The sequence below is a fragment of the Phoenix dactylifera genome, unplaced genomic scaffold, assembly GCF_009389715.1.
Source record: "Phoenix dactylifera cultivar Barhee BC4 unplaced genomic scaffold, palm_55x_up_171113_PBpolish2nd_filt_p 002201F, whole genome shotgun sequence".
Classification (NCBI taxonomy): Eukaryota; Viridiplantae; Streptophyta; class Magnoliopsida; order Arecales; family Arecaceae; genus Phoenix; species Phoenix dactylifera.
Window position 1 is genome coordinate 592 of NW_024069461.1, and position 27,465 is coordinate 28,056.

General features: G+C 35.9%; 1 protein-coding gene across 5 annotated transcripts; it reads left to right on the forward strand.

Annotated features, from left to right (window-relative positions):
- Positions 1 to 27,465, forward strand: LOC103720999 (WD repeat-containing protein 11). Of its 5 annotated transcripts, none has more exons than XR_003388293.2 (21): positions 1 to 1,261; positions 6,003 to 6,492; positions 10,345 to 10,432; positions 10,546 to 10,727; positions 12,381 to 12,517; positions 13,353 to 13,419; positions 14,150 to 14,300; positions 14,449 to 14,563; positions 15,923 to 15,998; positions 16,115 to 16,297; positions 17,775 to 17,935; positions 18,605 to 18,710; positions 18,993 to 19,206; positions 19,305 to 19,585; positions 19,887 to 20,008; positions 20,565 to 20,709; positions 21,436 to 21,528; positions 23,576 to 23,649; positions 24,989 to 25,059; positions 26,397 to 26,450; positions 26,541 to 26,776. XR_003388293.2 is itself a non-coding variant. In XM_008811002.4 (20 exons), the coding sequence occupies exons 1-20, from the start codon at positions 231 to 233 to the stop codon at positions 26,842 to 26,844; spliced, it is 4,074 nt and encodes a 1,357-aa protein (XP_008809224.1). In that variant the 5' UTR covers positions 2 to 230; the 3' UTR covers positions 26,845 to 27,465. The 5 variants fall into 5 exon arrangements, 2 of the variants coding, with proteins under 2 accessions (XP_008809224.1, XP_008809225.1); XR_003388294.2 differs by having other exon boundaries at positions 21,436 to 21,546; positions 26,541 to 26,618; XR_606254.4 differs by lacking the exon at positions 24,989 to 25,059 and having other exon boundaries at positions 21,436 to 21,546; positions 26,541 to 26,834.

Consider the following 27,465-nt stretch of genomic DNA (forward strand, 5'->3'; position numbering starts at 1 on the left):
CTCCTTGAATCTTGATTTTGTTTCTAGAATTTTTTTTGGTTCTTTCTTCCTTTTCTTGAAATTGTTTGCGTTCTTTATTCCGTTTTATTGCTGCGATCGCGATCTCCTCCTCTTGCCCTCTCCCCCCTTTCTGGTTCCTACCAACCTGTAGGCTGGCCTGTAATAGAAGGAAGTCAAGAAAGAAATAGGCAGCGGTGGACGAAGGAAAGGCGGTGAGAGGGAGTGGCAGGATGGCGTCACCGCGATCCCAGGAGGCGTGGGATTGCATGCTCCCCGGCCCCCCCAGCCGTAGCAACGGTGGCTCCGCCGACTGCAGCCCCAGCGGCCTTCTCGCCTACGGCGCCGGCAGCAGCGTCGTCGTCGCCGACCCCCGATCCATGCAGCTCGTCTCCGTCCTCCCCATGCCCCCCCCTCACCACCACCACTCCTCCTCCGGCGGTGGTGCCGCCACCTCCTCCTCCACCTCCCCGCACGCCCTCGCCCCCTTCGTCACCTCCGTTCGCTGGTCTCCCCAGCCCCTCTCGCGCGACCTATCCGCCCTCGACGACGCCTCCAACTCCCACCTCCGCCTCGCCGTCGGCGACCGCCAGGGCCGCATCGCCCTCTGGGACTTCCGATCCCGCCAGGTCCTCCTCTGGCTCGACCTGGACTCCTCCGCCGACCGGTCCAGGCTCGGGATCCAGGACCTCTGCTGGGTCCGCTCCGATTCCTGGCTCCTCGCCTCCATCCACGGCCCCTCCCTCCTCGCCCTCTGGAACGCCGCCTCCGGCCGCTGCCTCTGGAAGTACGACGCCGCCCCGGAGTACCTCTCTTGCATCCGCCGCGATCCTTTCGACTCCCGGCACTTCTGCACCCTCGGTCTCCGGGGCTTCCTGCTCTCGGCCATCGCCCTGGGCGGGGGCGCCGGCGGCGTGGATGGCGACGTCTCCATACAGGAGCACCAAGTCTCCGGGATCGGAGATCTCTCCGATCTCCAGAAGATCGAGAGGGAGGCCGGCGGAGCCTCCCCATCCTCCCCTGCCCTCGCCCTCTTCCCTCTCTTCTTTGCGCGGTTTTGCTTCTCCCCGCGGTGGAGGCATATCCTCCTCATCACCTTCCCCAAGGAGTTCATCGTGTTCGACCTCCAGTACGGCGCCTCCCTCTCTTCCACGCCCCTGCCCCGTGGTTGCGGCAAGTTCTTCGATTTGGTGCCCGATCCCGATCTCGATCTGCTCTACTGTGCTCATCTTGATGGGAAGCTCAGCATCTGGAAGCGGAAAGAGTAAGGCCCTCAAGTCATCTTCGCATTCAGTGAGTTTTGTTTTTTGTCTGTCTTCTGTGGATTCCGAAGTATGCTCTTCTGCAAGAAATGTTAAGAAGGGTTTTGCATAGTGTTTGAGAGTTTATGATCAAAAGGGGTATTTCGATCATAAGAAAAACACAAATAAGATTTTGCGAGAACAGATTAGAACAAAAGCTCATGTTTCCCGAGAAAATGATCCTGGGACAATAATAAATGGACATTAATTATAGTATTGATGCACTAAGGATTGTAATATGTTATGGCTCTTGACTTCAATGACATAATGACCATTGGCAAGACCACCAGTTAATAGGTGGACGTGGACTTGTGGCTATAAAAGATTTGTTGATTGTTTGAGCCGTTGAGATTGAAAACTTGAGGTCATATTAGAATGTGAAAAAAAAAATTCACTCTTTTGGGAATTTCATGGATGCGAAATGTATAATATATCAATCAAAAATCTTGTTTTGAATTTTTGTTTCTGATGCGTAAACCATAATATGCAAGAGCCTGATACTTATACCATATTATGCAAGAAGATAGATGAGGATGCGCACAAGCGACCAACCACTCTGAGGGTGCATTTCCAAAAGCATGTGGACCAATGCACTGTTGTAAAACACGAGGAAAAAGATTATAAGAGATGAGACTGATCATTATTTTGTATTGTCTAAAGTTTAGGCAGAAGGTGAGCTTAGCATGGTATGAAGTCAAGGAAGAGCATTAAGAAGCATAGTATGTTTTTTAAATTTTGCAGATAAAGGACTACAATAGGGAGGGGGCTATTGCTTGGTGCAATGGTGAAAGGCTTGGGTAGCAAACGCAATAGCGGAGGTTCAAATCCTAGGGCAGCATTGTGCGAAAAGAAAAAAAAAAGAGCAAGGGTTAGGTCTGTGTTTGTTCACCTCTCCCATGACCTTGGATTGTTGGGACCATAACTGATTAATGGCTTAAAGGACTATATTAGCGCAACTTCTGGGGGCAGCAAATGATTGCAGTGGTGTGATTAATTTTTTGAGTGGAATTGGATGGTTATACTAAGAAACATGTAAATTGATCTCAAAGTGGCATTCCCTTGGCAGCTAAAAAGTATGGGGAAAAACTTGAGACTATTCCTAAAAAAATACCAACGAAAAGAGAAGTGAGTAGCCACCAACACGATTTGTAGGAAAAATATTATTATGTGATTTCTAAATTTGGATTTTTATTAGGATTCAAACTTGTATTTTAACCTTGTAAAAGAAGTTTCATATTTTTAGCAATCATAATTACTCTAAGAGGAAGAAATCATAACTCAAAAGTCAAGGAGCTGATAGTTTGTAATATTGTTTAATTGTTCTCATTTTGGATATTAAATGTTTGGCAGAAAGGAAAGAGTAGGTTTTGGATTGGAACATAGACTTAGGACTGAGAAATCAAATCTAAAATCATATATTGGATTCTATATCTTGAAAACAGAAATGATCCAAAAGGAACTTATAAACTGATAATAGAGAAGGAAGTACAGAATCCATCCTACTAATTTGGTTCAATAATGGAGTGGGCTGCACAAAACATTGCTCCTTGCCTTTTATCTTTAAGTTTGGATTGAATTAGGACTCGTAATATTCCAATATGAACAAAAAAAGACCAGAAATACAAAGACAAGTAACTTCCGGATGTCACATGTTAGTACATAACCATAATGATATTCACAATATAACAAACAACACTTATTCCAGTTATTTAGGGTTATGTTCGAAACAAAATGTCCACCACTTGTTCCTCTAAGGGCTTCTCTATCAGGACAAACTTTTTGAGATTCTTGCTAACTTTTATTTAGACTATCATAAGGTCTTCATCTCAACCTCTTCTTGACTCTTCTGTATAAAATATGAGCTACCTTTCCTTCTTATGGCTCAAGGTCAGGTATTTTTCGTACTTAGGTTTCTTCTCCTTGATCCATGCTTTTTTTCTCTTATGCCTTTCTAATATTGTCCTTTATAATTTCACCATACATCCCCTTCAACTATCTCCACTTTGTAACATATGTCTCATATGATCTAGAATATATGCACAAAATAATTGAATTCTCATGGTGCAACTTTGACAATAAGCCGTTCAACTTTATAATCAGAAGTTTCTAGGTAATAATTGTTTTTGATTTTAACTAAGCTTAACACTAGAAAAGGATGGCAAGGTTAATTGGGGTATTTTCAGTACGATCAGATGTTGTAGATAATTTAAGGATATATCTTGAGTAGTTTGTGGTGGGACAAATCTGTGCACCAAAGTGAAAATTTTGTAAGATTTGGTTAAATTTGCTTTATTGTACGAGTTGTGAACAATAGGGAGGTTATATTTGCAACTATGTGATCATAAAAGAACCAGGAACATGGAGTGGATGTATGCTAAACGTAGTAAGGACAAAGTTAGATATGTGTATGAAACCTCCTCATAAAAATGGAGTGACTGCAAGTGTGATTTAGATTTGAGTCAAATGTTTGATGGTAGTAACAGGATTCTTAAAGGCCTGGACGGCTTTGGTGATAGAGGATATGATGATTCTTGTTAAGCTTCTGACAAGATAGAAATGGATGGTGAAGCATATAGGTGGTATAAGGCTTTCTGGTTTTGGATCTCAGCTGTTAGCCATGTAAAATAGTGAATGTGATAGTTGTATTTGTACCTTTTGCTGTCCTTTTTCATATCACTAGGTCAGCCAAGCTTATTGAAAATATTAGATTATGCTATTGGCAGTTAAAAGTAATGACAGCATCTTATTGATTTCTTATATGTTTCCTTGACCATAGTCTTCTTTCATAGGAAGGAAAGATAAGAAAAAACTAATTGTTGCAATATATATACATGTCTGCTTACATGCATATTAATCAATGAGGGCCTAGAATCTGCTTACATGCATATATATACCTCATATTAACATATGAGGCGGACTAGAATCTGGTTGATCAGATTTTAAGTCAGATTTGTTAGTCTTAACCATATGATGAGGGTTTGACATGGATGATTTGAGTTGTTGGATGTGATTTACTATCTCTATATTGCTTATACACAAAAAAGCATATGATTTGGAGACCCTTAGGCTTAGCCTATACATCAAGTGGTCAAAAACATGCATTGTTTTTGTCTATTTAAATTGGCCTTTTTGAGCACTTGATCGATAGGCTCGTTTTCTGCAGATAACATGAATTTTGGTATATAACCAGTTTAGAGGTAGTAGTTCGCATCCAAGTCCGACCTCGAATCTGGTCGATCGGATTCTATCCATCTCTCTCTCTATATATCATCTAGCACTATATAAATGTGATAGTATGCTATACGAAAACTTACCCATTTTCAAAATACCCTCTTCCCATAATACCCCTATTTTTTCCCAAGTGCATATTGTTCCAAAATCTCCCTGATTTAAACCTTTTATTGACTCATATTCCACTTCCATTATCCAATATAGGGAGCACTATTAACCTAGTGAACTCTCGTTTTTAATTGGGACTCTACTGCATTCCCTCCCTCTTAATTGAGTGGACCATATTTTGAGAGAGAGCTGAGATCAATTCATTTATCGAGATGACACTAAGTTAGCCCAAGGAGGTTGATGTGTATTCTTCATCCAAAACCCACTTAAGCCTCAAGCTCACCATACTGGGAGGATCGAGATTCTTCTAGGTCTCCTTTTTCTCCTATGAATTGGGCATCTTGTTTCTCTCTAATTTATCTCACCTCAGTGCCTCACCCCAATGGCCTTCTCCATATATGTATAAATACTCACATACTTCATTAATAAATATATAATTTGCACATCTTTTGTGATTTTCACACTTTTAATGTTTTCCTCATTATTCCGAAATATAAATTCCAAAGAAACCAACCTGTTCATATGGAATCTCAAATCAGGGAGAGATGGAGATGGGCTTATTTATGGGCTTGTACATAGTAAAGACATAAATTTTATTTATAGATTAAGATTGTAATATAGCAAATAAATCGTAAATTATTTTATGGGAAAGATATATCAGCATCTCATTCGTACTTAAATCTTTTTAGAATTTATCCTCTATCTAAATTCTTGAATAGCCATGTGCATTACCATATGCACTATATATATACATACATATATATATATTTGTGTATGTATGTGTGTTTATGCATTGTTTGCAAGTGATATGTTAATACTTAATACTGTCAAGAAGAATTTAATCTTGGACTTATCTGGATACTTTGCACATGGCATGATATCTCTTCATGGTTGGAGCAGTTTTATCAATCTAGGGAACGTAGAAGGCATTAAGATACAAGCTAACTGAATATATGACTCTTTTCTTAGTGCGTGTTTGGTATTGATCTTTTTTTTTTTTTGCTTTTTAGAAGTTCTTCTTACTATAGAAAAAGCTAGAAGCTAGGTTTTCTATCTTCTTCTCAAAGTGGTCTCAAAGTGGTTTTTTGACTTTTTCCCCTTGTACAAGCACTTCTCAGAGTATATAACCAAATACTTGTGCTTTTTTAGAAAGTACTTTTGTGCTTTAAAATCTATAGAACTACTTCTTAAAGTGACACTAAATATGTCCTTGCTGTGGCATGTTGTATATGCTGCTGGAATGCCTTTTCCTTTATGACTTGCCAATTTGGCTTGTCAAACATTTAGCTTATCAGGTTGAGAATTAAGTTACAAAACATTATGCCTCTTTAACTTACCAACATAGTTATTACCTTATGACTGCAGAGGAGAACAGGTGCATGTGCTGTGTACAATGGAGGAGTTAATGCCTTCAATTGGTACTGCTGTACCATCTCCAGCTGTTCTTGCCATTACTCTTTGCCAATCAGAATCTGCTATTCAAAATGTTGTCAGGCTTTGCTCAGAGTCATCATATACACAGTCTTCACTTGATCTTGACTATGCTTCACCTAAAAGTTTATATAAAGAAATGGATTTTGGTCCCAAGTCACATCTGATCTCCATTTCTGATGATGGAAAAATTTGGAACTGGCTTCTGACTTCTGATAAAGCTAGAGATGCTCAGAAAGCTTCACTTAATATAAACAAGTCTAATGTGGTCGGTGAAGAACTAGCTTCAAAGACACATACTAGATCAACTGATAATTTGTTATCTAGAGCTGTACCAGATGCAGATAAAGAACCAGAGCCTGTCGGCAGTAGCTGTGTTCGCTTAACAAACTCCAATTTTATTGCATCAGAATTTTCCATGAAGGTTTGTGGATGAACAAATTATAACTGTTTTACTTCTTGAAATTGTTTTTCCCACTTTGGCTTCTTGTTACATGCAAATTAACACTAGTAACATGATACCTTTTTAAGTAGCACGCGGACTTTTTTCTTGTCTGTAAAAGGTTACAATTCTGGAGCTTATGCAGTTTTGCTTGTGTGGTTTACTTGTTTTGTTTTTTTTAATGTGTGACACTTTTATGTTTTTTAACTTCTTTTTCATTTATTAACCTTTTTCCTTAGATCATGATATACATAATTTCAAGGCATTTTGATCTGAAACCATCCTAAAGGAGGTGAATGCGCTTCAAGAACAAAGACCTTCAATGATATCTATTGACCCGAATAATGCTAAACTTTGATCAAATTTGGATTCATTTCATAGTTTGACTTGTTTTTTGTGACTTGTCAACCAAATGCCAGCCTCCACCTTTCAAATTCAGATTGGCGACCAATTGTAGCAGTGTTTGAGAAAAATGAAAGTAATCTCAGAAAATCAATTTGGATTAATGCTTGAAAGATCGATAATGGAAGCTATCTTCTTACATAGGCAATTGATAAACAAACGGAGAAATAAAAAAAAAGTTTCAAATTGACCTTTACTGATGTCTGAAAAGCTTATGATAGGGTACCAAGAAGCTAAACTTGATGGGTTTTATGAAGAAATGGTGTGCATGACAATATATTGAAATCACTAAGGATATGTATGTCGGAACCTTGACAAGCATTAAGCCTTCTTGTGCTGTAACAATAGAACTTAACTTTGTAAGCTAATAAGGATGATGTTCTATAGTGTTTATTTAATAGAATTCATTGAATAAAACTTATAGGATAAGGGCTTAGAAATTAGCTGAACAAAGACAATTTATAACATGCAACTTTAATGAAAATGAAATGAATATGAGGTCCTAATTAAGACCGATGTACAAGAAATATCACATAATGTTTAGTTGAGTTATTTGGGATTTATTATTAAAAAAAATAATGAAAGGATGCATGAAGATGTGTGTACTAAACTAAAAGCTAGTTGGATGAAGTGGAGAGGTGCTTCCATGGTATTATGTGATTGATGCATCTAAAGAAAATTAAATAGAACAACAATAAGGCTTGCGATGTTGTATGGCTTAGAATATTGAGCAATTAAAATGGTTTAAGAAAAGGATAGCAGAAATGAGAATGTTAAAGATGTGCATAGTAAAACCAATGATAATTAAGAAATGAGTATATTAGTGGAGTGTGAGAGTGCACGAATTAAGGAAAAAGTGATGAAAAACTGATTGAGATGGTTTTAAGGGGGCTCTTGTGAGGAGAGATGCTTCAATGTATGTTGAAGGATGTGAGAAAGGGTGGACATCAATATTGATTATGTTAACCCTAGAAATAACATCAAAGGTGGACATCAATAGGAATGCTAACAAAGATATTGATTGAAATAACATCAAAGGTGGACATCAATAGGAATGCTTGGTAAATTAGAATAAATGAAAGTTAACCCTAGAAAGTTAGCAGAAGGTTTGATGATTATGTTTATGGTTATATCAAAGTTTGATATGGTCAATTTAACTGGCATAGATAAGCTCCATCCCATATTTTTTTGATAACACTTGCTAATTTAATAGATTTAGAGTTGGTTTTGTAAGACTCTTCTTTGATTTTGTTGGCTAATTAACTTTTTAGCTTTTAGTATTCAAATTAAGTTCTCCAATGACATTTTGACAGAAACCAATTTGACCTCTAAAATTCTATGCAATTTTGACTTTCTTATTGGAAACTTGAGGAACAAGTATTGGAGCTAACCTATTACCATGTTAGCAAAGTTTAAAGTCTTGGTACTGGTACCCATTTCAGCACCATAGTAATGCATGGTACACCTGTTGGTGTAGGCACATGAAAAGTATGAAATGTACTACCATGTATCGATAGGGTATGATATTGATGGGTGTATAGTTTGGTATGGCTGGTGGATTGTGGTACAGCATGACACTTTGATCCATTCATACTACATTATTTAGCTAGATATATATGTTAAGATGAGGTCCATCCTAAGAGTGGAAAACTCAGTTCAGTGTATGCATTGAACATTTGTAAGTCAGGTTTGTCTTACCAATCGATGCTACTCCATGCCCGGCGTATTGCACCATATCGGTAAGGTACCAAGGTTTGGTTTGGTATATGAGTAGGACAGGTCCAAACTGATCTAAACTAGCGCTCGATTCTGTGTTGTATCAATCTGCATCACTTGGTTTTGGTGGTACCATAGTTAGGTATAAGAAAATGTTGTCGGTACAGCATGCATACCGTGCTAAATACCATACTGATAAGGTATTTGTACTGTAGCCGGTGCCGGTATAGTGAGCTTTGTTTACGAGTGTCTCATACGACAGAAGTACAAGCTATCAATTCTTTTTCTACATTGGAATCCATAAAAGAAATCTATGGACTCATATGGATGTTTGTATCCATTTTTACCCTTATATTTGGAATCATAATAGCGGTACCAGTAATTGTGTGTTTAGAAAGAGAAATATCTGCAACAATACAACAACGTATTGGGCCTGAAAAGTATTTATTCTTTCAGCATACTCATAGAAACTGATGTATAACTATTTCAACCACATTTCTGTACTCAAATTTGTTGTTGAACTAATATTGGGAATTTGCCACAAAATGGACAAATAAATGATAGTATCACATTTAATGTATGAAGCAGCCACTTTGTGAAGTTCAGAAGATGAATTAAAATGATACTTGAGATGAACTAGGAGATGCAGTGAAGGGCTAAGGAGCCAAATTCATAAAATTTTGCCTATGGTGACTAGAGTTGATGCAAGCTAAGATGGTAATCGATAATCGTAGAATATGTGCTTGGTGAGAAAGGTGAATTGAGTGAAGTTGCTGCAAATGTAGGCATTAATGTTGTGTAATTTCATGCTTCTGGTGGTGACAGAAGACAGGTTGCAGGTCATGGCGTCATGCTTTTGTGCCATTTGCTCAATTGCTTTTTCCTTACATATTCTGCTTTTCCTGCAGCAAATCAGTTAGAGCAATCCAGCGATGGCATGAGGAAAAGCTGACAGTTGATTGCATGGTCTCCATTGGCGTCATCCATGGAATATTATTTTCCTGTTTGTACAAAGCTACAAGCTGCTAACAAACTAATGAACCCAAAAAGCTAAAGCTGCTAGGGGAATGAGTCAACGATGTGTATCAGGTTCAATACAGCCTAGCCTGAGCTTCAACAATGAAAGGGTGTAATGGATTAACATGCAAAGAGTGAGAACTGACAAGCATATGGATTAATGGATTTAATAAGTGACTTTGGTGGAAATTGTGAAATATCATTTCTGATTGCTAAATAGGAGAGGGGACTTGGAAGTTGTGAGGGAAAAGAGCATCAGGTGGAAGTCCTATGAATAAGACTGATCTCTTTTGAGATGAATGAAAATCTCTTGTGTCATTAGTTATGCACTAGCACTTTGCATGGTGTGGTATATCATTGGATCCCTGGTGTGGTGGGGGGCGGAGGGAGGGGAGGGGGCATGTGTGTGTGTGTGTGAGAGAGAGAGAACAGGGTCTTTAAAACTAGCCCATGTAAACAATTATGAGTGTGAGGACTGTTTTGGCAATCTGATCCAACAAGAGGTGTACAATAAGATACTTGCTCAACTTTATGAACATGTGCACAAACCTATGCACTCAAGCTTATTTGCTCGGGCACTTTTTGACACTCTTAGTGGAACTTTGTCTTTTAGGCAAAATATTTCTAATGCTCATTTGGTTTCACTGTCTTGGTTTTACAGTATTGTTACATCTTATTTAGTCCTTTTCTCTTATGCAGATCAGCTTAACCGGCCAGCTTCATCTTCTTTCTTCTACAGTGACCACTCTAGCCGTACCATCTCCATCTCTAATTGCCACTTTGGCTCGTAATTCCTGCAACCCGATCTGTTCATGCTTTTTTACTCAAATTAGTTCTTATATTTACTTTTATCATCTGCAAATTTGTCGTATATGATTAGTTAAAATTTTCTATCTGAAGGTGGGGGCAACAAACCTGCTCCAGCAGTTCCACTTGTTGCTTTAGGAACTCAAAGTGGAACTATCGATGTCATCGATGTTTCTGCCAATGCAGTTGCAGTGAGCTTTTCTGTTCACAGTAGTATTATAAGGGGATTAAAATGGCTTGGGAATTCCAGGCTCGTTTCATTCTCATACAGTCAGGTATTTGTGGTTATACGGAATATCGCAATCTGGTAGAAAATAACCAATACTTTCATCCATATTTTCCATAATATATCTGCACTTCTATGTCATATTGTGATATAAGGCTGAGCTTACCTTTGTGCTTATTGCTTTAAGCAGTAGCTGCATTGTACATTTGTCTTATCGCATTTGATGAACTGCATTTGCTGCTTTTTAAATATAGATGCTATTTGACTTACTATGTTCTGAAGCAAAGCTACTTTCATGGTCTGCTCTATCTGCATCATTAGTTGAACATGGAACATTGTAGCAAGCAGCCTATTTCCATTTGATGGTTTGTTAAAAAAAAATCCAATTATATGTATACTTTCTGAAATAGGGCTCAAACCTGATCTGATACAGATCGGATGCCAGTCTATTTATATCTGTATCCATTTTTATGGATTCTAAATATTAGTCAAATGCTAAAATCCATTCATTTAAATGGATATTGATACAAATTGTGTATTAACAATAGAGATGTGAATGCTTATATAACTTGGATAATATAAAGTTTGTGGTTAGAATATTATTCCACTTTAAGTTTTATTAACTACTTTAGTATACAAGCCTCCCAACTTTTTGTTGTTATTTTTTCTAAAACAAAATAAATGATTGTACAAAGAACAAAAAGAAATAACCACATCTAATGCATCATGAATTTTTTTAGTGAATTCTCATTACTCACTAGTTAGATGCTTTGAATTAAAAAGCTGACTGTTAAGGATGCAATTCACAAATTAAAGATGTCACTGCATGGAAAGAAAATTGAAAACATATTGGTGTTGTCACTTATCCCCTTTTGTAACTTCTGAAAGCTACATGAGACTAGATAGAGCTGAAAATGAATATCGATATTTCTTTATCCATAATTATATCTGCTTTTTTTATGGGTGCAAATATGAATTAAGATCAAATGCTAAAATTTGCGCCTTTAGCCGAATAGACTCAAACTCAGAAACAAGTCTGGATGGATATTTTTTGATCCATTTGCAACATTAATTTGAATTTTTGTTTTTATTAAAGTTTAGTTATTTTATTTAACAAAGGACAGAAAAATGTTTTTGGTGTTCTAAAATCAGTAAGGGATGCCGTTCCAGGAAACCTAGATATATTGTTGACTTTTCAATTTAATATTGTTATGTAATTGGAGAAATATTGTTATTCAAAGTTTAAAAAATAAATATAATATAAGTTGCAAAATAGCTAACTGTTAGCAATTTACCATTTACTATTGGAAATGTCTTTTTATTGTTGGGAATAAAATTTATGTACTGGCATGGATTGATATACTGACTGATTCTATGTAATTCTCTGCCTCTCTGATGCCATGTTTATGGTGTTATTCTGTTTCATCCTTGTTTGCTAGTATACCCGACATGCACATAGAACTGTTTCTATTGAAACTGTCTTTGCTTATAAGTTCATTTTTTTTCATCTCATTTTTATTTTAATATTAGAATTGTTTGGTTGATTTGAACCCACAGACAATGGTCTTGGAAGTCTCAAATTATCATAACTCATAAAGCATATATATATATATATATATTATTATTTGCCTATCATTCTTTGCAGTATAACTTTTTAGTTGTTACAGTGTCTTGTTGTTGATGCATAACTTGATGAATTTAGGTAAACGATAAGGGAGGTGGCTATAATAATAGACTTGTTATAACCTGCCTTAGAAGTGGGCTAAATCGTACATTCCGAGTACTTCAAAAGCCAGAACGTGCCCCAATAAGAGCTCTGAGGGCATCTTCATCTGGAAGGTTGGCCTTGAACTTAACTTTTCTTGAGGACTACTTTGAAGATACATTTTCCTCTTTATTCATGCTTTTCAGAAATATTTAGGATTTGGTAACTTCTATATTTTATTTTAATTTGTAACTACTAGCATTTGACATATTTGATGCACATAACCGATCTCATCGGCGTACATGGTCCATCCCATATGACTTTTCTAAAAGGAATATTTGATGGATGCTTGTGATCTTGTGATTTAATATCATTATTCTGTCCTACGGATGATTGTGATTCATCACATGCAATGCAGATAATGTGTTAATTTATAGATTAACTACGTAAAGCAGGAGCCAATGCTTGAGTGGCTTCAGGTGTAGGTAGGTAGTTATTCTAGAAAGTCTGTCACGATTCAATGATATAGGCATTTAATTGAAGTCACTCCCACTTTTGTGATCAAGAGAGATAGGTAAAGGATGGAAGAAAAAGAAAAACGAAAAAGATGAGCGTATTTGTGACTCTCCACCCTTTAAGGAAAGGGTAAAATTGGCATAAAAAGGTAGGATGGGGATAAGTTTGGAGGAAGAAAAAAAAGAGTGTTGGACAGGCCAGGAGATGCAATCACATTCCTTGTTTAAACTGTCCAAAATTTGTTATAAACCAGTATAACATTAGATGACTAGTTAAATTTGAAAGAAATGCTTGATTATGCTTTGATTATAGCCTGTATGATAGTCCATGTTTAATTGTCTTTGTAATTTTTTGTCTGTTCTTTATTATTTTGATTATTTATCAATATTTCAAGTCAAAATGCATTTATTTTTGGTCATCTTATTTCATAAGTTGACTTAACCTCCTCTGCAGGTATATTCTCATTTTGTTTCGTGATGCTCCTGTGGAGGTGTGGGCTATGACAAAGAATCCCATAATGGTATGCACTTTTATGTACTTTTGCAAAATCTATACTCCACAAATTGATAATGCAAGAACTTTCTTAATGGAGTGATTAATATATTTAGCTGATGCTAGCATCAAAGTACTTTTGTGAGATAGGATATTTTACACCGGTCTCTTGAATGGATGATGATGCCATTCAACATCTCAGAAGGAACAAGTCCTCTTTTGAGTGTGGATCTGATTTTCAACTCTTTTAGATGCGCTCTAACTTATAATAAGAGCAGTTAATTAGATGGCCTCTATGCATTATGCTATCCAGTAGAAACACTAATAACTATAAAGGAATTTGTTTATATCCATTACAATTTGAATGATAAAGGAAAAGCCTTTTAATAAGTAAAATGTAGCATGTGACTGTAGCTGTCCATATGTTTTTTCTGAACATCGATATATGTAGCTTTTTTTGGATAATTATTAGGAAACTGAACTGTTTCAGCAGTTGAAATTACATCATCAATCTATTTTTTGACCTTTCTTTTATGGATAAATTTTTGAACAATTTCTGTTGACATGTTGTGTGTTGGAATGCATGGAAAATAAGGTGCCATAACATCTTTCCTTTCATTCTGCTGGCCATCTTTTTTTTTTTTAATCTTTTTGAAGCTTGCCTGCACATTATTCTCACCGGCATTTGACTGAATCTTATACAGATATTCAAGGGCAGTACAAATATGATTCTCAATATGCTTTATTTACTCATGTAGCTTAGATCATTGGCTCTTCCATTTACGGTACTGGAATGGACACTTCCAAGTGCACCTCGACCAAATCAAAGTGCACCTTCTAGGCAATCATCATTATCATCCAAGGAGCGGTCATACAGTGCAACTGCAACTGCTACTTCTATGGAATCTAGTAAGTAAATTTGTTCTCAGAAATAGTATTTGCTGCTGAAGCTAATATGAAAAATGTAATTTGTCATGTGTTATCTTAAACAGTTGCATATCTGCTTTTGTCATTCTTTAAGTATTGCTAAACTACAGATCCTACTATTAATTTCTAGAAGCAACAAGCTCGGAAAGTTCTGGTGATGACACATCTGAAAGTTTTGCATTTGCATTAGTGAATGGTGCCCTTGGCGTATTTGAAGTTCACGGACGAAGAATACGAGATTTTAGGTATCTCTCTTTTAACTCAAACCAGTACTTGAAGGGTTGATTATGATTTTAAAAATACCCCATGTTCATGATGTGATCAAAACATGTCAAACTCAAAAAGGATGCATCTCTGCTTCTTACTTGAAACTCATGCACAAATAGTTCAAGGATGAATTGAAGATGTTTTAAATCCAAGCTCCAATATATTAAAATTTATAAATAGCATGAAACCTTTTATTTCTTGAGGACAGGCCACAGGCCCTCTGAAGCTTATGATTAATAATAATAATAATAATAATAATAATTTTGAAAGTCTGCACACTTAGGATATCTCTGGCAAACACCCTTGGGAGCATTTACTGGTTCTTGATTCTTTAAGGAATGCCAGCTTGCTGCAGTTGCTTGAGGCTGGAAACATATCTCTGCTTTTGATTTTACTTGTCTATCAACAGGTTTCAAGGAATAAAACATACCGGACAATGCTTACATATTGTTTTACAATTGTAAATCTATGATGTAATTGTAATTGAAGAATGAACTTTTCACTTCGGTTATTAGACAACATCGAAAAAGAATTTCAATAAGAAAAATAGAAGTCGATGATCAGTCTTTTAACACAAGCTAGATTTGTTTGGGCCATACTGTTGTAATTGTATTTGTAATTGAAGAATGATCGAAAAAGAATTTCAATAAGAAAACACAAGTGGATGATCATTCTTTTAACACAAGCTAGATATGTTTGGGCCATACTGTTCTCATTCTTACATCATTGTAGTCTTGGTTTTTGGAATTTTACCTTTCAAAGGATCTCTCTCTCTATATATATTTAAGTTTTGTTATTATGAACATCCTATTTGCTGTAATAAATTTTAATTATTTGTAATTTTAATTAAGACAGATGGTTCTTCATTTTTGATGATAAACACAGAGGCATGCAGAACTGCTAGATAATAGTTTAGAAGTGCATTTTCTCTTACCAACTTTATGCTAAATTTAACCAACAGAAGAATTTCTATTCAAGAGTATTTATTACTAGACTCGCATAAATAATGCCAATTAGCTTGGTAGCAAGCCCTTTTCTATTAAGCTGATCCATTAAGTTGATTTCCATTGAGCCAGTTGGCCCAGTTCCTTCTCTGAATGCTGGTAAAAGCATCATGTCTCTACTATACTCGAAAGTGGATGTGAAAGCTGGCATGTTAATGCTTTACTGTGTTCTCACTCTTGTTCCTTGACTTCTAACAGTGATGTGGACAGACGTTCTTAAACTGACAGTTTCAATTTTATATCAGTTTCAATTTTAATTTTCTATTCTTCTGTTTGTCACGTCAATGATGTGGCTTTCCGTTAACTAAAGATGTCTGTGTCCTTGTTTCTCAGACCAAAATGGCCTTCGTCTTCATTTGTTTCTTCGGATGGATTAATTACTGCTATGGCATATCGCCTTCCCCACGTAGTATGTATTTTGTGCTTTTAGTAGTTTTCACAAGTTGAAGTTCTTGCTTTCCTATTCTATTTAGATATTTTTCTTACCAAGAAAACTTTTGGATGACTTTCATTATTCATCCTCAGGTTATGGGGGACAGATTAGGCAACATACGCTGGTGGGATGTAACAACTGGTCTTTCTTCGTCATTTACTACTCATAGAGAAGGAATTAGGAGGATAAAATTCTCCCCTGTTGTTTCTGGAGACCGCAGCAGAGGGCGTATTGCTGTGCTCTTTTATGACAACACATTCTCAATATTTGATCTTGTAAGTAAAATGTGAAGCTATATTATCATTTTTTTTTTAATCTCTACAATGATTAAGAACCATCTACTCTATTGATCCAAGTCGATGCAGACTGAAAGGTTAAATTTGGATTTTGGTAAGTGATATGCAATTTGGTAGTGAAAGTGAATCTTTCATGACAATGAGACATCTTCAACATGCATTCCTTGAACATTCCAATAGTTGTGATTTGCCATTTATTGTCTGGTTAAACAAGTTATCTAGTTGTCTTAAGTTTTGTGTTTCAGTTTGCTCGAAATTATCTCTTTGCATTAATTTCCCTTGTCTCCAATCCTGTTGTTACATGTTCTTCTGTTGTCCTCTCCATCTGACGATTACTTTTCCCATTTCAATAATGTGTTTTATCTTCTTGATTGTGTTGCGAGTCTCTGGTTCACAGAATGAAACTATTTTTGTACATTCATTTGTAATTCCTCGATTCCTTGTGTTCGGCCCTCTATCAAAAATTTCTTGAATCCAATAGAGATTATGACTGGGATCAAATCGATTCTTTTTTGAATTACTTATAAAAATTCCTTCGAAACCTAAGGACATTCTCTTTCTCTCTCTTTCTCTCTCTCTCTACATGGTTCTTGATACAATTCCTTATTTTTTTATCTTCCTGTAGACCCAAGGCAAATTTTTTTGGTTGTGCGAACCAAAAGGAATGATGACTTTGGGTTGTACCAAGTCTGAAACCAAGTAGATTTTTTTCCAATTTGTTATTATATTTTCTTTCCATCCATTTTTTTTTTCTAAATATGATTCTAAATCTTAGTCTAAAATGATTTCGATTTTTCAAGATCAAATTTAAAAGGTGTCTTTTCTTGATGTTTATGTGGGATACCTGAAGTTTTAATTGTCAAATTCATTAGCTTGATGCATGAAATGTATCTTGTAGGAACAGAGGCAGGAGGAATAATTAGCTGTTTGCAATGTTATCACCATACTTTAGAGTCACAGTGAAAATCTCAGATTACTTGGCTAAACAAAAGATGTACATGGATAAGTTAGAATACATAACTTCCTCCAGAAGAAGACTACTTGCTAACTAGTGATAACGGGTGTTTTAAAATGTGCAATAGATACACATGCAAACCTGAAAACTCAATACATAACAAGGATTTTTCAGATTTAGTCATAATACAAAAAGGAACTAACTGAATGACATTATCAAAGAGATGGGTATCTTCTTGTTCATTGAAATAGGCTATAAATCCTGTCTTTGCATCTGATTGGCTATCAAAATTTTTAATAGCTATTGATGTCATTACCCATCATTATATTTAGGGAAAAATAAAATGACACCCAGTACAAAGAATTCCCTCCATCATATCTTACCGATCCAGAAAACCCATCTGGTTATGAGAAATGTGAAGTAATTGTCCATCCTTAGAGTTACTGACTGAACTGTTATTTTTCATGTTTGTACTAAGTTTCACATGTTACCAATTTTTAGGATACATCAGATCCATTGGCAAATGCCCTTCTACAGCCACAGTCTCCTGGAACCCTTGTATTGGAACTCGATTGGTTGCCAACGAGGACAAACAAAAATGAACCACTGGTATTATGCATTGCTGGAGCTGACAGCAGTTTTCGTCTTATTGAGGTTAATATGTACGTTGCTTCCAATTATAACAGTTACAATCATCATCATTGTTACATTTTCTTTCTACATTTTTTGCATGCTTATCCTTATAAATATCTGAAATTGCATGCATACCCTCGCAAATTTACTATTTGTATGTATTCTTATAATTATTTCTTTTTCATGTATACCCTCATAAGTATATAAAGTTGCATGTATACCCTTTTAAAATCACTATTTGCATGTACACCACTATAAGTTATTTCTTTTTGAATGTTGCATATACACATTTATAAGGGTATACACACAAAAAGAAATAATTTATAAAGGTACACACAAATAGTAAATTTGTAAGGTTATACATGTAATTTCGGATATTTATATGGGTATATATGCAAAAAGAAATAATTATAAAGGTATCCTCAAATAATAAATTTGCGAGGCTATACATGGAATTTTATATATTTATAAGGGTATACGCACAAAAAACCCTTTTTCTATGCTGTATTTTCCATTATGTCGATCTTGAAAGTTTTGTACCACATAGCCAACAACATATAATATAGCTTTTCTTTATTGCATTATCTGCTGGTGGTTTCACTTTCGCTGTTTTTCTGATGCTTTTTTTCTTACATAAATATGGTGCTTCAAGATTTGCTTGACATTTGTTTATGCATTTTTATCATTATGATATTCAGCAATGATGCCAAGAACAATTCAAGCTTCAAGCCAAGGGTCTTGAAAGAGAGATTCCGGCCAATGCCATTATGCTTACCCATACTACTTCCCACAGCACATGCCCTGGTAAGGAATATGCAACATTTGCAAACACTATACTGTATGGTATTTGATCTACTTATGCTGGATGAGATGGAGTGCACCAATTTTATCCATTAGTAATAGGTTAGTTGCAATTGAAATTTTATTAGTCTCTGTTAAGGTCAGGTATTGTGCGCATGATGTGCTTTCATTGAAGACCACAGTTCATGTCAGGTTGCACGTGTATTTACACTTTTTACTGATTTACATTTTAAAGATATACAGTACTTGCGGATTGACAACTTACATCATAGGTCCTCTCTACAGGCACTGCGAATGATCTTGCAACTGGGTGTAAAATCCTCTTGGTTCAGTAAGAGCAGTACAACTGCCGATACGTTATCTTGTCAGACTCCTGAAACCTGTCCAACATCAGTTCAAGACCTTCGCAACTACATGATCGATTCAACCCTTCCTGCAGTTGGGGATTCTGTGGTGCCTGAATTACTTCTAAAGGTTTTAGAACCATATCGGAAAGAGGGTATCCTATCTTTCTTTCTTCTTGATATAGTTTTCCTAAAATTATAAGTTCAACCTGGATTGATACATATGCTTTCACCTTTTCTTTCCGGGAGGAAGGATGCATACTTGATGATGAAAGGGCTAGACTGTATTCTTCTGTTTCAAATAAAGGTTCTGCAGCAAGATTTGCCTTTGCTGCTGCAGTATTTGGTGAATTTTCAGAAGCCCTTTTCTGGTTACAACTGCCTCAAGCTCTTTGTCATTCAGTGGATAAATCAGAAAACAGATCTCTGCAGGAGGTTTCTAAATCATCAGTATCAGAAGCTGAAAGTCTCACTATACTAAACAGGATAGCATCTCGAGAAAGATCTGTTCCAGGAAGGGCAACAAAAGATATGGTGATAACACAAATTACATAACAATTAAGGACCTCCTTGTTTGCTAATCTTTGTTATAATTTATCTATCATGCCACACTCGTTGCTACTGTTTCTAAATGCTTACTCATCTGATAATTGCAATGATTAGAAAGAGCCAAGGGATTCGTGCAGTTGAAAAGTTTAGTTACATACATTCATAGATTGCATGTGTGCATGCGTATATACATGCATACACACGCCTGCATGCATGCATGCATACATATATGCATGTGCTTCCAATTTTATTCCTTACTTGAAAAGAAAAATTATATGGGTTGCAGAACTGTGGGCAACTTAATTTCATGGCCTTCAAGCCAGAGGAATTGCAGGGGAATGCAAATGAGCGAATTCCTTGGCATGAAAAATTGGATGGAGAAGAAGCAATTCAGAAGCGTGTACATGAGTGAGTAGTTTCTGAATCTTTCACAAGGTCCCTGTTTGTATGGTGTATTTCTTATCATAAATCCTCCCTCAGTCTCTCTGTACATGTAGAGAATATTTCTTGTCCTTCTCTGTAATCATGTAACCATCATTTTCTTTTGAATCACAGCATTATGAAAGTGGCAGCAAATAGTACAATCAAATAACATCTTAAGACCTCTTTTATCTAATTAATTGTTTGTTTACATGTATATAGAGGGTATATAAAATATTGAAAGCCAAATATTGATCACCCTCCCCACGCCCCAACCCAAATTCCTGCAAAATAAAAAAAAAGACCTGGTAGTGTGGGAATAGTATAGCCAACTCATTGCATGGTGTGATCACATGTTTTATATTCTAACTTTCGTCAACTTAGGTGTTTGCTTATGCTGCCTGGTGATCATGGGAACAGATATATGTATTCTGTTGATGATTTCTTGTTTGTATTGAGAGAAGGGTCTTGGGTACCTTTTCAATTGGATATGGTTTTACAGGTTGACTAGATGTACATTTTGATGATTTAATCTGTAAATCAGGCTTGTCTCTGTTGGAGACTTGGAGGCTGCAGTGTCTTTGCTACTCTCCACCCCTCCAGAAGGATCTCAGTTTTATCCCAATGCCTTACGAGCAGTGGCTTTGTCATCTGCTGTGTCGAGGTCATTGCATGAACTTGCTGTGAAGGTGAATAATCTACCTTCCATTTCACAACTGCTGCTGCTGCTGCTATTACTACATTACCCTTTCCACTACTATTACCATTACTATTATTATTCAGATCTTGGTTACAATAACCTTAAGAAAGAAATCTTTTCACATCTAATTGGGGTCTGTTTTGGAAGACCTTGTAGATTAATTAGACCAGTTTGGGTCTTTTGAGTAATGCTGGCAGATGAGCAAGCGATTTGTGAGCTATCTCTTGTTCGGCTCGCACAGTTAGCAAGTGAGCCAAGCTTCGCTAGCTCGAGCTCAGCTTGATTTAGCTTAAAATTTAAATATGTACGAAATTTAATTGACATATATTAGCTATATCTATAGCTGTTATTAATATAAAAATATTTTTGTATTTATTTTATTATAAATTAATATAATTCATAAAAGGGTGAAATGTAAATAAATAAATTAAAATAGAATAAAAAATTAGTCGAAACTATATAAATGATAGCATTGAAAGATCCGAGCTCTCACCAAAATTTTAAATGAGCTATTCATGTCAGCTCAAGTTTGGCTTGGAGTTTAATGAGCTTGCTCAAGCTTGACTCGAATGTAAAACAAGCCGAGCTAGAGCCATGCTTGGCTAGCTCATGTTTTGGCTCATTTATAACCCTACGTTTGAAGCTATACTATCATCAAATATTTCTATGTTTACCTTACCATATTGATTTTTTTTATAACCATGTTGTTATATAGGTCATTGCAGCCAATATGGTGAGGACGGACAAATCGCTTTCAGGGACTCATCTTCTTTGTGCTGTTGGAAGGTATCAGGAAGCCTGTTCTCAGGTTAGGTGACCTTATCAAGTATGCAACTTTACCTGTGCAAAGTCGCACTTTTCTGGAATTTCGCTTGCTTACTAATAGGAAATTGTTTTTTAATACTTATTATACATTAAGCACTTGCTATGCATATGAATGTATTTTGTAATACTGGGTAGCATGCAAAAAATATTGTTCTCTGTTGGCAGCAGACATTACCTTGATGCTTTGGATGTATCCTCAAAGATAGGAGAAAGATAGGATTTACAGTTAAATACATGAATTTACAAGCTATAGCACTTGGGCAAATAAAAAAAAAGTCTATATTCAAACTTATGAGTTTCAACTTTAATGGGTTTTTAAGTATTGAGAATCCTGAGTATTTTTGGAATTATTGTGTTGTTAAATTGGGCATGATACGGTTGCAGTTAAAGAGTCAGAGTAGCAGCTTTCCCAGTTGTGTTGCTTTAGTTGGCTGTTCTTCTTTACAAAGTATAAGTCCAGTGGATCTTGTTATGTCATTACAATTGTTGATGAAGTATATAATTCATATATGCAAATTGGTGTTAACATCAGTACACCTTCCATACTTTGAACTTGAGGTGTTCATACTTGAATTTGCAGTTTTAATGGTTGTCCACCAAAGTCAATATAAAACTGAATGGAGCAATGAGCTTGTCACTTATTGCAGTTAGCAGCTGCTAAGGATAATGGATTTCATGCAAACAATCATCTATTTAAAACTAGGGGTTCATTCATAAGCTTAAATTATTTTTCAAGGTGGGGGTTTATATCATATTATATGCCTTGATATAAGGATTTCGTTGTTGCGTTGAATGACAATTGTGATATGCCCAACTTCCTCATAAAAAAAATGTTGCACTAAATGTGCCATCTAGTATATTAGGCGAAATTCGTCGAGTTACGTAGAGATATGCCGTCACCAAGAAACCAAAGTGGTTGGTGAACTCATATACCATACATAAAAAAGGCACAAAAAATGTTGCATTAAATGTGCCATCTAGTCTGTTAGGCCAAATTTGTGGAGTTACATAGAGATATGCCCCATCAGCAAGAAACCAAAGTGGTTGGTGAATTAATATACCTTACATAAAAGAAAAAGGCGGCCCAATGCATGAGGCTTTTGCCACTGCTAGGTCTGGAGAGGGTCATATGTATGCAGCATTACCCTATGTGAGAAGAGGTTGTTTTCATGTTTCGAACCAATAACAACGAAGTCACGATGGAGCAACCTTATAGTTGTGCCTTTCATAAACCATGCATAAGTTCTACCTAATGAGCCGCATACTAATTCATATAATATGTACTGAACAAAACACAGACGTCATACTATATTTTTACTTATGATGTGTGTCAAACAATAGACATTTCATGCTATTTTATTTTTTAAAAAATAATCATATTAGTCATGGTAGATCTGTAGTTAAGGAAATAAGGGTGGCATAGAAACAATATAGTGTAAAGGGTGTTCTAGTACAAGAGACTCTTCCCACTATGGGGTTTGGTGAGGATTAGATGTATGCAGCTTTACTCTCATATACAAAGAGGTTGTTTCCGTGTTTTGAACCCATAACACCCAGGTTACAATAGATCAACCCTACAATTGTGCCGAAGCCCACCCTCCTTAGCAACTATGTAATGTGACTGAAAAATATTTGAGATATGATCCTTTATCGACTGTTTGATAAGTCTAACTGGGTAAATTTATAATTATATATAGATACCTATGAAAGTGAAATTTCCAACTTAAATTTGCATTAAGGTATGAACTTGACATTAGGACTGCCATCATTCAAGTACTAATGTATAAAATATATATAGTTTTAGAACAATTAGATACAGCTCATCTGATTCTATAAATGATTTGGGCTTTTGAGCTCAAAGCCTCGAACCATCTTCTTAATGCTATCTCAGTGAGTAGGGCCTGCTATACATGGACTCTCATGTCGTCTTTCTTCATACAAAATTCTCTTAAAAAACTTAAAATCTCTTACATCAAACTAATTGAACTTTTTTCTAGAATTTCAATGAAACTGATCTCCTAATATTGCAGCTACAAGATGCTGGGTGGTGGACAGATGCTGCAACTTTAGCTGCAACTCATTTGCATGGATCTGATTATGCAAGGTGCCCTAAATTCTCATATCTTATCTGAAGTAATAATCTAGTTTCCGTATTATATTCTTGCATTTTTTTTTCTTACAAAAAAATCTGTTGACAGTTCAATATCCTCTGTATCAGTTGGGTTACTTATTATATGATATTGTGGGAGTTTGCAGTTGAATTAAGAGCAAGCATTGGTCTAGGCTAGGTTGAAGCAATTCTGAGAAAGTTTTGAAGTATCGAGTATCGTACTTGCTCACTTAGGATCTGCATTGATATGCTTATTGTGTTAGCACTAGGTATATGGCAGAAGAAGACAACCATGCTTTAGATATCCTACAGATTAAATTTACACATAGGAAAGTATTTCAGACATAGATTGTTTTACTGTTTGAAGATGGTGGATACATTTTATAAATTTAGAGAAATGTAGTTCTTGTAAACACATTGAGACCGAGCTCTCAAGGTTATGTAAGACCACTCTTCCAACACGTCATGTCATGAATGTCCTTCAGCCTAAGTTAATCAGTTCCACACGAGGGGTGATTAACATGAGAAAAAAAGCAGATGTGGGGATCAAAGCATGAACCCTCTTGACCTCCACGGCTCCAACTAATAATTTTCTCCTTCGAGAACTCCTGTTGATAAATTCTTCCTGTCCCAGAATTGCTCCAAGCACCTATTTCATTATTCAGTACTACATCGGCTTATCCCATCACTCATCTTTCGTACCTAAACATTTGTCATATTTTTGTTTGCCATGCTATGTTGTCTAGGCTTCAAATGTAATACTTCCTGCTATTCTGTGTCAAGATCTGGCATGTGCTAACACATACTGGTACACAGATCAAAGATTTAGTTAAACAAAACTTGCAAAGACCATATCCTATTGAAACTATTTTCAGGAATGGACATCCAATGAGCATTGAAGCATGCTTTGTTTAAACAGATCTTAGACCTTATATCATTTCAATGATGCATGTTGATGTTGAGACACATACTATTGTCTGCAATGCTTAAAATATTGCTGAGAAGATATGGGTATTCAACATCATATGTAGCCAATAATGGGAACTTTACATGGGAGATCCCATTTCCTAGATTTATAGATAATGGACTTGCTTTTAACAAAACAAGGCCATGCCTGTAAGTATGTGATGGATGAAAGAAATACTAGTGATGTTATTTTTAGTTCTTTTACCCAATCTGGAACAAAATTCCATGGTTTCTATGTTTCTTAAATGGATCAGAATATGCTCTCACCTCTGAATCTTTTGAAACATTCTCAAATTCATGGTACCCATCCAATTGCTTGTCATCGTAAATCTTGAATAACAATCACTCAAGGTCATCTTGGTTGCAGAAGGGGGTGAAGAACAGTGAACTCTTGATGAGCCAGGCCTTGAAAATTCCATCATTTGGTGGCAATATGAGGTAGTAAACCTTGGCTTAATTTAAGTATAAATCGTGCATGGCCTTCTAAGTGATTGTCCAAAAGATTAAAAAATAATTTAAAATGCCAATTAATGTACTAAATAACATCTTACTGTTCAAACAACACTTTTTTGTTTGTTGGCTTATTTAACAGGCTTTTGAAAATAAATCAGTTCTCTTTGGTAATTTATAATCAAATCCTGAAAAGTAAAAACCAAACAATTAAAGACATTGTTGGATGCACTAAATAGTATCTTATCAAAAATGCTACATCGTTTGTTATTAATAGGTTTCTGAAAATAATTTAGTTATCTTTACCAAAAACTAAATAGTTATATGAATCATGCCACTCAGTAAAAAAACTAAAATCATGTTAACATCGTTTTATTGATAAGAAAATTCTAAGTGAAAAAAATAAGTTCTACTAAATTTTTAATCATAATAAAATAGCTTATGGAATTGGCAAATCATCTTTAAGAAGTTTAATTCCATATGATTTTATTTTTAAACATATCTTTAATTTATGCCTCGTCATATCATAGAGTCTAAATCAGTATCTTAAGTAATTAGAGTGTTGACCCATGCACCTCAATATGCCTAAATGCTGATCTGCCCAGGAATTTTTAAGATATTATAACATGAATCTTATATATAAACTTCTAGTTTAAGCTTGCTGAAAAATGGAAAAGCAACACCAGGTTGATATTGTTTTTTTTTAATATTATATTCACCAATATAGATTTTGTAAAAAAGAAAAAACAGTGTCTTATCTCATTTATCTCAACTTTAAATGTTAATGCAACTTTAGTGGCTGACCCAGCAAAACTAACATGCCCCATATCTTGATCGGGATCATTCACTAACGATGAAGTTATCAAATAATTCTATTCACATATTCACTATAAGTTAGACCTTTATGTTTAGATTTTTTTATGGCGTCAGCTGTCCTGCACTTGTTTGTTGTTTATTTTAGCATTTATTTAGATAGAGGGTGCCAACTGATTCAGTTGGTAAAGTCACTCGATGTTGGATACTAGCAACCTGGGTAAGAATCCACCCTCACTCTATCTCACTTGGGCTTCTTCCTGTCCTAGTTATCCTTTTTTTAATAAAAAAATGAGGGTCGCTCTTTCTCACAGCTGAAAGATGAGCATCGGGTGTTACCATTTTGTCTGAGGCTCATCTTTATAGCGTAGCGTTGTTTGACATTTGTCTTTATAAAAATTATAATTGATGGATGTGTCTGGGATCGCTTGTTTAAAACAGAGGCATTTATTTGCAAACGATCTATCTTTTATGTTTTGAATTTTTTCCTTCTTTGATGTATTACCATGCAGGGTTCTGCAAAGATGGGCTGATTATGTTCTTTATAATGAACATAACATCTGGAGGTAACTTGATTCTGTAGATTATATTTTAGAAAGATTTTATTCACCCTTTTGCTGCTATTGACTGAACTTGTTCGGCACCACTCTTAACAGAGCTCTGATTTTGTATGTTGCTGCTGGAGCACTCCCTGAGGCTTTATCAGCTCTTAGAAATGCGCAGCAGCCTGACACAGCTGCCATGTTTTTGCTTGCCTGCCATGAGATAAATGCACAGATTGCCTCAAAATCTCGACCATTAGATGAACAATTGGAATCCTCTCTTGAGATGAAACAAAAATTTCACTTGCCTAGCAGGAATTTGGAGGATGAAGACCTGATTGCTGTTAGCGAGTACTACGGACAGTACCAACGGAAATTGGTGCATCTTTGCATGGATGCAGTACCACTATTTGACTGAGCAGTCACAAAATGATTAGAGGCTGCTATTATCCTAGAGTAAGTTGCACCTATCAACTCAGCTTTCAGAATAGCTCGATCTAATTTCATTCCACTGCTTAAGGTCTCATGCATTGAGCCATTTTCATCTAAACAATGTGATGAGATGTTTGGATGGATTCTTTGGGAGGCATCTTCAAGGAAACAATGCAAGAGATTATTGTAAAGCGCCTTTTGCACTTGCCCTTCAGGGAGGGGTAACCAGTGATGATATCAGTATACAAAACGAGAAATAGGTTTTTACGTGGCCACGATGATTCACGGATTTGGTAATTGTCCACATGGTGCCAGAGGACTAGGTTCTCAAGGAAATACTTTTATATATATTCGATATACATTACGCATTTAATTTACCAAAAAAAAAACAACATGCATTTTACACATGATATGGAATTAGGGATATTGGAATTATAGCATTGATTTTTATGAATGTGATGTAAAATTGATCTAAAAAAAATTGGTAATAATCGCATTCTATTTTTTTGGTGATGCATGTACGAATTTGATTGGATCCAAATTGTCTTTGTTGACATGAGATGACATATTGCACGAATGCTAATGTATGAATTTCTTCCCAGCATTA